Source organism: Diadema setosum, chromosome 16 (genome assembly GCF_964275005.1).
Source record: "Diadema setosum chromosome 16, eeDiaSeto1, whole genome shotgun sequence".
Lineage (NCBI taxonomy): Eukaryota > Metazoa > Echinodermata > Echinoidea > Diadematoida > Diadematidae > Diadema > Diadema setosum.
Window position 1 is genome coordinate 37404301 of NC_092700.1, and position 11877 is coordinate 37416177.

General features: G+C 38.0%; 1 protein-coding gene across 2 annotated transcripts in view; it reads right to left on the reverse strand.

Annotated features, from left to right (window-relative positions):
* Positions 1–8227, reverse strand: part of LOC140239459 (dual specificity tyrosine-phosphorylation-regulated kinase 4-like) — a 102810-nt gene extending 94583 nt beyond the window's left edge. Inside the window, exon 1 of one of the 2 annotated variants that reach the window (XM_072319295.1) lies at positions 8107–8227. In XM_072319295.1, coding sequence (XP_072175396.1) covers positions 8107–8108 — 2 coding nt within the window. In that variant the 5' untranslated portion in view covers positions 8109–8227. Of the gene's footprint in view, positions 1–7469 lie in introns of both variants that reach the window. The other variant, XM_072319294.1, reaches the window with a different exon arrangement.
* Between the last annotated feature and the right edge of the window lie 3650 nt (positions 8228–11877).

Consider the following 11877-nt stretch of genomic DNA (forward strand, 5'->3'; position numbering starts at 1 on the left):
TTTGGCATCCTGTCCGCGTCAGACGCGGAATAAGTGTGTGAATCGGCTTGTCCTGTGACATTCCTAGGAATGTCCGCGGACTGACTGCGGACATTCCTAGGAATGACTCCGAAAGAGCGCGAAATACCTCGGAATATGCTAATCGTAGCCGGGCAGTGTGGAAACATCTAGGATTACGCCAGGAATGAACGCGGACAATCAGGATGCCTTCCGGACAACATAAGTTAGGCATGCGGACAAACTGCGGACAATACCAGGAAAATGGAAAGGTATACATTTGGCGCTGACTTTGACTTTTCCTCATTTGACTGCTAGCCGTCATTGATGCTCCTTGTTGTGCTTCCGCAGTAGCTGCTGATATTATATTGATATGATTGGTCAATATCATTTTACAAATGTGACCACCAAAAGTCGAAGAATAGGACTGTCTGCATGTCGGCTGACGACTCATTCTTTTTTTTAAATTTGTCTCACCTGGGAGAACAATCTTTTCTCTGCCTACAGTCACATGGATGATATTCGCAAACTTTTTGAACCATATATACAATATATATATATATATATATATATACTCCTTATTCCCTTTTTTTAGACCTGTGCTTTATCCATCGTGAAGTATATACATGTTTTGTCTGATACTTCTTCAGAGCACGCCAAAATGATCCCAATCATTAAATTTGATTTTCTTTCTCTCATTTTTACCCTTGTGCATCTCTAACTCTCACTTATTTTGATCACTTTTGAACATTTTGCAATGATTCAAGTCCGAGAAGGTTTCTTTTTTTTTTCATGCTGAGAGCTCACTAGCCTATTGTCAATGAAGTGTAAAAATGGGGAAATATTTGTAACCTACTTTAATTTACTTTTTTTTTTTGGGGGGGGGGGTGAGGTTCAGCTGGGTTAGATGACAAATAATTTCTGAAAAGATCAAATCAACATAAACTTACTAGGAGGTTAGGAGGGCTGATTTCATTTCTTTCTGGTTGCTATTGGCGCAGTGTCTACTACCTTCTTCTTTGCTTTCTGGGACCGGGAACTCCTTAGATTTACCTGTTCTTCATCACTAGACGAAAGGTGTGCCTGTGATGGGGATATTTGCATGGGGGCCTCGCCTCCCTTCTTGCTCTTTTTGCGTTTCATTGGCATGACGCTCTCGGAAAGTGTCGACACTTTCGTGTCTGGATCACAAAATTTCCGCATCGGTTCCGGACACTTGCATATATAGATCCGCATCGGCTCCGCGCTGTCCTAAAACATTCCTGGTGTCTTCCGCTTTCATTCGCGAAGCTTTCCCACACCGCGGGATTCTTTCCGGAGCGTGTGCGGAAGGAGCGGAAGGGTTCCGGACAAGCAGGACATCCTCAGGACATCGTCAGGACAAGTCGCCAAAGGTGTCAGGAAGTTCATTTCCGCGTCCAAATTTTGGTCTCGATCAAAATTTGGACGTGGAAATTTTTCTCTCTCCCGAAGGTGCAGAAACGCCGGACGTGTTTAGGACAGTGAGCGGACACGTTCAGGAACGTGCGGACAGGTTGCCGAAGGAGTGCGGAATACCAAATTTGCATTCCGGGTATTGTCCGGGTCTTGTCCGCACCCTAGTGGACGCCTGGTCTTAGCAAATGTCATGTCACCCATCAAACAAGACCAAGACCATGTTTACAGTGCGGGGCTGGGCCGAGCCGTGGCCGAGCCGTAGCCGAGCCCAGCCTCAATTACAGGGCCGAGCCCCGCAATTTTGTCCGTTTACACTGCCGGGCTCGGCCGCGCTTTTAATTCAAATCTTTCAATATTTTGTCGTAGTGGCGCTCTGCTTGTAAACAAACGCAATTTGGTATAGTCTGGTTTTCAGACCCTTTGCCAACTGGATTCCGTGGCGACAAAGTCGCTGTTTGGGCAAAGGCCTTTGCCGAAGGAAAAATCCTTTGCAGGACAAAACCACCTTAAACTATACTAGTTTTTGACGTTGAGGGGGTTAATATCCTGAATAGCGAAATAATACGGGTAGAGGGTCTGGAAGCCAGACTAAAATTGGCCGCACATTTGGCCCAGTTTGTGTTTACAATGAGAAAAGGCCGGGCTAGGCCGCGGCCGAGACCACCTCCAGAGCGTGGCCAAATGCGCGGCCAATTTTGGCCCCGCATTTGGCCTTTTGCGCGTTTACACTGAAATGAAGGCGGGCTTGGCCACGGCCGAGCCGCAGCCCAGCCCCGCACTGTAAACGGGTTCGTGGTCTGAAAATCTGAAGTATGATGTATTGGTTTTGTCTGACCTCTTTTACTTTCTGAAGTGTAGCTTCTTATTATATGGGTCCATATTATGATTAAAGGGCAATAATGGGCAGATAGCATTACAAGCAGACAAGGGGATCTGCCTGCAACTTATTTGAGCTGAGCAATGAATGTAAACCTTACATTCTAACCTCACAAAATAATAATAAAAAAAATATTGTATGTTTACTTGTACATGTATCTAGTAGTAAGGAATACTCTCCTGATTATAAAAAAAAAAAAACAAGAATTATTGAAAGAGGTTTCAAGAGTCAAGAAAACATATCAATTAAGATTTCCCTTTAAGCAAATTAATGACACTGAATTTCAGAAAACAGAGTTTACTGATTAAGGACATTTCTTTGATTTGATCTTGAAACTCAATTTGATAAAATAATGGAATTCTATATACACTGTACCCTATCTCTAAACAGTACAGATTTTCAATTGACTTGTACTGGCATGTAATAGATAGGATTCTCAACAACTTCTTAAAGAGGTAAGCCAAGTGCTCTTTCATCATGCTAGAAAAATGAGAACATTATGTGGAATTCTCTTTGGATATTTTCTTGTATAGTCATCACATTACTGTGACATCACAAATTGTTGATGTCACATGGATTCAACCAAAAGTTTAAAATGGACTAAAATACATGTACTGTCTAAGCACTTGAAGACAGGTAGTGTGGGGATACCATGGAATGGGAAAGGCTGACCCGGCTAGGATATATACCAGAATCCCCATAATGAATTGTGTGTAGTACACAGTATTATCTCTACACACACATCCAAAGAACTTGACTAGAGTTGACAGTTACCAATCAGTGTATGCTTAAATGCACATATTTGCTGTCAGGAACAATTCATGGCTTTTAAATGTAACCTGGTGGGCAGTAAAAGAAAATAAAATTGAATCAGGCTACCAATGAATACCCCTATACCTGGTCTTTAATGCTAAACATCACGGATAGCAATTTTCATAGTGTTCATAGCCATGCATAAGATTTTGCTTTGAAAATCGCTATAAAAAAAGATAATAAATTGGTTATATCTAAATTTTCATTCAAAGTTCATATCTGTCAGAATGAAAAATAGCTGCTGGTCTTCCTCACAATCTCAGCTGCAGAAAAAGACAAAAAGAAACTAAAATCAAGTCAAACTACATTATCTCAGGAATGCATCGTGAAGCCATAGCTAACCATATTCACATATCATGCCCCAAAGTTTTGGGAAAGAGGCTTCCCCACATAGTGACATTTGACCTAACTTTCAGTAAAAACAAATTGTGTCTCAGAGTAACTAGACGAACTCCATACATCATCAGGCAGGCCTGTACTAACCCTAGATGCATCATTTCCTCTTGTAGCCTTGATGCCAAGGTCTGGTGTGTTTGATCACAAGCATCATACACAGCTGATATCAGGGCCAGATCACAGTCAGATTTTTCTTTAATCTTATTACAAAAAACTGAAATGCACAGATTTCCTTTTCTCTCTGTTGTCTCTGGGGTTGAGAACAATTTACCTGAGGGTTACAAGATGGACTCGGAAATTTGGTAGTATACAAAATTTATGATCAAAGAACATTGCTTTAGATTCACTTTGCTGGGAACCAACATTTGGTGATCTCCAAGTGATTTGCTACCATTATCACACACACCTCTCAGATTCCTGATCTCTTATTCATGCAGTCATGACATTCTTTTTTTTTTTTTTTTTTTTTTTTTTAAATATAATTTTAACATCTCGGTAGTTCCCTTCATGGTGCAAACACAAACTTCAAGCAAACAAACAACCAGTCACCATGAAAAATGGTACATCCTGACGGAATGAATTTTAAAATTTGGCTTTTAACTTTTTGCGAGATACCAAGAAAACACTTATGATATAGTACAGAGCAAGAGGAATTCAAAGTTTATTTGATGAAAATCTGGTTTGGAATGACTGAAACCTCCAAAAACAAAGTAAAACAAAGCGATCGTGATAAAGTGTGGGTCCCACACTTTATTAGAATTGCTTTTTTTTTTTTTTTTAATACCTCAGCCATTTCAAAACCAATTTTCATCAAATAAACATTGAATTCTTCATAGAATTACATGCTCTTTCATATTTCATATTAGGAGGTTTCTAATTATCTCACCAAAAAAATGTCAGAAACGTGAAATTAGGTCTCAACCAAAACTATACGATCCCCTTAATGTATCAAATAACTATGTCTTCAAGAAACCACAGAACTGGAACAATTCACACAATCAGTTCACACAAAAAATAATAACTAAACCTAACAGCAAATTCATGATTGCACTGGCATGTGCTAAATTTAGTATCAAGAGAATTATATGGGCAGAGTCTTCCAGCTGCAACTTACACATTGTATACAGACCCCATAAATAGTGAAATCTTGTACAGAATACATCACACACAACTGTAATAAATGGCAACCTGTCAAACCAACTACACATTACAATCATACATCATTCCTCTCATAACTGCACTCTAAATTCTAGGTTCAGAAATACAAGGTTCATCATTTTAATATCCACCATAATGACAGCTTAGGTAAACACTGTGTATATAGATTACCATAAAGGTAAATAAATAGGGTACAAAATTAAAGCTATGATATGTGGATTTCTCTACTAATCTTGTGATGACGGCTGAATACAGGCAATGCAAATGCAGTTAATTTCCCACTTTAATAGTAATCAATAAAACTATTTAAAGATTTGAATAACATAGAATTTACTCCAAGGACTACAGAAGATATGGCGTGAGGTCAGGAACAAAATGTGCTATATGGATGTTTTGATCAAAATAATGCAAAGGTAAGAGAGTTTTATTCAAGATGAGATACGCATATTGGCCATTGCACTCGATGGTATAAATTACAATAGTGCAACATGCACGAGGTACAGCTGAGTGCACGTTGCATGACACTGTGAATACCTGCAAAAGGATGCTGCATCTCCACTAAACATCACAAACTCAAACCTGCACATTATTTGTTTTATGAAATGAGCTTATAAACTGTGATATCAGCTAGTAAAACTTCGTATTGCAATGCAATGGGGCTGCTCTTTGATCAGTCATGCAGATGACCATGTGATCAAAGCATTTAATATTGTTAAGGTTTGTGCTGCATGCAAAGAAAAGTCCCACATAACACTTGTAGGAGCTAGCAATCTGGCACAGGATTTAGCATGCAGTGCAGAACTATGTTTTTTTTGCTGCACACTTTTGTACCCCTATGCATCAGCAAAAAAACAAACAAACAAACAAACAGTAATAATAACAACAGCAACAACAACAACAACAACAAAGGCAGCCCATCTGATTCATTTTTGCACTCCTGACTGGGTACATTCTGAAACCCACTCAATAAAAATATATGAATCATTGAAATCATATGTAGAATAACTCATAATTTTCGATTTTTTTTTGTACACCATCGTAACAAGATTTAAATGTTTGCGGATCTGGATTCTTGCCCTACACAGTGCATGATACAAACTGAAACTTGTTGCTGCAGCAGAATGAATTGGCTTGTATTTGATGACAAATCTAGAACTGAACATGTTCCAGCTTGACATACTAATCAAAATCTTTCATAGGCATAACGTGGGTGATTCCATAAATGAGGCAATTGGCAGTAAAAATGGGGTAATCAAACTTGAAGTGGGTATGATTATTTTCTTTCTTTGTAAAACATTTTTTTTTCCATATCACATATTTCTAGTTTATATCAAAGTCTTATTATGTGCCGGGGGGGGGGGGGGGGGGATTAGATTCTTTTTTCTTTTTCTTTTTTGTTCATGGTGGGAAATACGTTTCATGTCCCTTATTTTTTTTTCTTACTTTGTTTGTGACATGCAAAGACTTTATTTTCATGTTACTTTTTTCAGACATGGAACTATAATTTTTTATCAATGTTTTATGATTTTTCGAACTAAACACCATATTATATTGGAATATATCATAAAGTACTTTTGCCTTAAATTGATCAACACAAGATTTTTCTTTTTTTAGGGCATTAATTTATGCCTCATAACTTGAGCTTTTGTGTCCCATTCCTTACGCAAGGAACTGTTTTGTTTTTTTTTTTTAATGGCATGTGTTAAAAAATACATTTGTCAAGCAAGTAAAAATTTGCTTGATTTATGCTCTACATTTGATAGCGCAAAGTCAATTTACTGCCTTTCAAATTTTATTATCTAGTTATTTTAATGATTATCCTTACAGAAAAACTCAACTTTAAGTTCAAACTGACTCCTATTAAAAGCCCAAGGCCTAGATGATAAACAAAACAATAAACTTTTCTTACGATGAGACAAATAAAACAAGAACTTTGGACAGAGCTTCCACTAATTTTCTAAATTGGTAAGAAACAATAAACAGAGGTCAGATTATAAAGGATGCAAATTAGATGATTACGTGTCTGATGTTACTCCATCACTCCTTCTTCACAAGGTTGAAGAACAAGATTTTTTGTAAATTTGGCTAATTACACTGTAACTATAACTCCTTACTCTAAATAAAAAGAAAGAACTACTGGTACTTGCTAAATCACTGCTACTCTAGTAAAACTTGATACAAAGGATACATTTTCATCTGTTTTTTAATCAGTTTATCACATGAATGTAGAATTCTAGTAAAGTTTTGTAATCATGCTGATGAAGGACATGTGATCTGATGGTATTCATCATTTCATCTCATTGTCATCATCTATGCGATCATGATCATATATCAAAAAAATCATTCATGTATTCCGTGGTATTAGTTACAATGTAAACTATCAAATGACAACTTTGTGAAATTACAGAAGTTTTGCGAGATAGGAAAATCAAACATCATGTTCAAGTTGGTTCTGATCTTCAAGTGAATTCAGAGGGACAGAATTAAATTAAAGTTATTCACAATCAGACCTGAAATAAAATTAAAAAAAAATAAAAAAAAGTATGAAATTTTCCATTTTATGTTTGGCTAAAGCCAAACAGTGATATTTCTAATTAGCAGCCATGTCAGACAAATTGATGGCTTAGTTGATGGACTAGAAGTACAGATGGTCTGTAAGAAAATTTGTTTCCTGCACTCTCTGTCACAGCACAAGTTTATCAAGTATTACTATAGACTCAACTGAGTTGGGACTGACTAGTCTATAGTCTTACACTCTCAAATTGTACAATATCCCATCAGCAATACTTACTCCTTGCTACCATTCACATATAGATGGTGATGATGATAACTGCTCATCTTGGAGTTAGAGCCGAAGCCAGGCAGGAGGTCAATAAGTCAGAAATTCGTCCAAAGTGTTTACAGAGATCATGGTTTCTCTGCTGAGGAAATCAACTTGAACATAAAGTTTAAACTTGCCACACAATTCAGTCTCAAATCTTCTTGGTGTTAAAGGTTCTCAAGTCGCAAGGATTAACACAGTAAATGCGATCATCAACAAGATCCTTGAATGAAATTGATGCATCACTTATCAGCAGTGATGAACACAAGCTGGGAGACAATTTTAGTCCATCATGCTGGGAAGTAATGATCAAAACAATCTTGTCAAATAAGAAAACACGCCATTGGTGAAAGAAAACTGAACAAATCTTGAACGCCGTTAAGTCATTCTCACCGAACACAGAAAGAAACTCGGGATATCACATTAACTTCATGAAAGTCACGATCACCGCACACTCGGTACCTATCAAAAAGGGCTTCCCTAGCAACGTAGTGTCCCGCTATTTCCCGCGAGCGAGCTCCGCGAGGTCTGGTCGGCCATGCAACTGAGTGTAGAGACCCGTGACAATTTAGAGGACTATTCTGAAAGAATCTGTCTGTAAACTTACATGATCCGCTTTTCGTCACGGTTCCATGCCGCACAAATTATTCATGTCGAGATTCCGCACACTCCAGATGTTTGCTGACAAGCTGAATCGGTATCACAAAGGCGAGACTGGTGAAAGAGCGTGCAATGTAACCAAGATCAATAATCACTGCTCTAACTTTAACGTTACTGGAGCTGGGTGAGCTCGCTCTGATATTGCATTATCCCTTGCGCTAGCCGGCTCATAATGATGTTGTTCCACGCACGCGATCTTCTCCCAGCTAGCTCACAAGCAAAACGAAGGGCGGTCGTCCGACCGGCGCGCAGGCAGGGTAGAGTAAAGTCTCAAATGTGTACTATGGTATCATGGATCGAAATGGCACTGCAGGGGCCGCGGAACGTTTTTCAGTGTGGGGGGGCTGCGGGACCAGGGGAGGGGGTGGCAAGGTCAAGACCCCCCCCTCCCCCCCCCCCCCCCCCCCCCCCCCCCCCCCCCCGCTTAGACGGGAAGAATCTAAGGGCTGAATCTTTGGGAATTGAAATTCATGAGTGTTGTGATTTTTTTCGATTTTTTTTTTTTTCGTTTTTTTTTTTTTTTTTTTTTTTTTTTTGACGAACCAAAAGTGTGGGGGGGCTGCAGCCCCCCCCCCAGCCCCCCGCTTCCGCGGCCCCTGCACTGTAACACTCGCACTTTTATATTTCATTTATTAGATCATAATTTAGGCCTTTCAACTCAACTGGTACGCGATTTACAGTATTAAATCGTGAATGGACTCAAGTGCCCCGATTTCTTGCCCCCCCCCCCCTCCCCCCCCCCCCTGGCCTCCGGCATCTGATGCCACTTGCCCATATAATGTAAGGCATCCCAGATCTGAAAAATGATAATAGTAACAAAGTTTCAGTTCAATTCCATCATCCGTTATCGATTACAAATTGAATATTACGTGACATTTCCAACATTGTATAAGTTAGCGTATTACAAAATTAATTATGGGACTGTCATTGTATCAATTTTCTAATTATCATAATTATAGAAAATCACTCTCTTTCTAAAATCGATTGGTCAATCGAACAGCCGTTGAACACAAACTTGCTGCGTGCGTTTGTCACTAGTGACTGAAAAGAGCCTCGAATTATCAATGATTCGTATATATTGAAACAGGGAACATAAGGCCTACATCAGAACTGTAGATATTTGTAGAATCACTTTACCTCGCGAGTGTCTGACGGTCATAAAACCATGGATAGAGGTGACTCCAAAATACAGTAGTTAGGCCTACGTCGGCCCTACCTGAGCCTGAGTAAAGACTCGAGGGTGAATAGTAGGTCCTACTATTGAAGGCTCTTAGTTTTAATCAGAATCTCAAAATTAGATATTAGTTTTAGAGATTATAGTATGTTGCATATTTTAGATCAAAAAAGTCAAAACATAGTGATGTTTTTGGAGGTATCATTGTGACAATACAAAAGTAGCGCAATGATGTCACAATTACTTTGTGAGTTTAAAAAGATTGGTGTTAGATTTAACACCGCGGGTGTTAAATCTAACACAAACCAATGTCAATACAGGACCACACCGACATGTGTAGAAAGTAGGCCTATGTTGTGATGGTGTTGATTTGACATTGCTGGTGTTTCAATGGTAGGCCCTCATCACCCACCCATCATCATATTATGAAAAGGAGACCACACCCTTTGGCGTTACACTGTGGTCGGTATAAATGTGTTCACAACAGTGTTGTTTATTTGGGGTGTTTTTTTTTTTTTCAACAAGTATAGGCCCACTTCATGGGGGAGGGTTCTTGTTTGTCTTGTTGAAGTTCAAAATCAACAAGAAGAACAGGAACTAATCATATACCTATTTAAAGATATAGTTTTATATTATTATGAAGTGACACCCTTTGATGTGCGATAAATGCATCATCACAAATGAGTACCAGAAATTTAACACCAGCTCGGTGTTTCAGATCTAATTCCCAACTTTTTGCACTTGTATACTATAGTATCCTATGGAAATGTCGTCATTCAAAGTAACGTAATTTTTCAAACAATACTATACAATACCATAGAGAATACAAACATGCTGACATTCTGAAATAGTGACACGTAAAGCTAGCTCTTTCAAGAAATCACTGAAAGAGAATGAAATTTTTGATAAGTATAATAATGACTAAGGGGACCATCATCAGCCTATACACATGGACCTATAAAAAGTGAATTAACGAGAAACACAAACACTACTGATTGGACATTATAATTTATAAATGAAAAAGATAATACAAAGAGGCAGAGAAGAAGCGGAAGATATACAATGTATAAGGGAGTTTAGCATGCAGGTAGCATCATGTATTGATAACTATCATAGTGTGGATACACAGAATATCAGGTATCACTATTTTTTGTGTATCTCTAAATTTTCTTTTAATTCAGTTGATGCTAATATTGACGCAAACCAACCCATATAAGACTGCCCATAGTCAAAATGTTTTGCTTTTCCTCATCATAAAGATAAACTTCCACGATTGTCATTAAACTTGCCTAGCAATTATACACCCTCAGTACAATAGTCTGATATACTTAAGTAGGCCTATTTATTATGACAGATGATTTATCATTTTGCAGGGCTATAATAGTTTGATCGCTTATACTGTATACTTAGTAAAGAACTTGGCAGGTCAGTGGCCCTTGGAGGGAAAAATGTCAATGACCGTGGGTTGATATTGATCTCAGTAGCTCGGTGGCAGGTGTATGTAATAACTATGCTTGTCATCGTATCTTTAGTTGGCTCATTATTTATGTTAGGACACAGATTAAAAAAAATGTCAATACATTGAAAGCAGACAAGAAAACAAAACTTTAAAAACGATCTTTTCGTATATCAAGATCCGTGCTTTCAGATCTGTCATTCAAATGAAAGATAACCTTTTGTATAACAATATTACAAATACTATATTTCGCCCTGAGAGATTTTGATTGAAGCTATATAGGTAGAGTATACATAACGTTAGAGCAACCCCAAAGTGAACAATGCTATCAGAAGCACCAAGGTCCGTTAGGCAGAGTATAATATTTCTTTTATATTTTGGATCGACATCTTAATAAAAACAAGGGGAAATTGAAAAAAAAAAGATCGAAGTTATGTGGTGGATGCAATGTGAGATGTGGAGGATCCTTTCATTGCAATGACCATACGAAGCAGTGCTCGATGTCCCAATTAAAATTGCTTTGTGCCATGCATCATTCCACATAGTGTACAAATGTATTTGGAAAATGTCCTCGTAAAGAGTGACGTCATTTTCCAAATAGCATATAATAATCATGGAATGCCAAACATTCTAACATTCTTAAATAGTTAGAAACATATAATTATTACGTGAAACTCTTTCAACCACAATCGCAACATAGAGGATTTAAAAAAATAAAAAAAATCTGAACTATGATAACACGACTGGACCTATTTTCCTCATGATTGAGACTGAAGAAGAGATGTAGGCCTACGAAGCTGGCAGAAATGATGACGTATTGATTCCGGTGACATGATATTTCCTCCCGCAACACGGCAAGGGTATAAGGGTTTCAAACTTTACATGTAGGTTTAGTTTGATGTGTAAATTACAATTAGCGTTAGGGTTAAATTTGTGGGTAGGTTTTATGTTTGACTTAGCGTGCATATATTTCATGGGATCAATTATTGTCGCAAGAACAATTGATTTAATAAAAGCAGCAGCAACAACAACAACAACAGTAATGATAATAATAATGATGATAATGTTAATAATAAAAATAACAATAA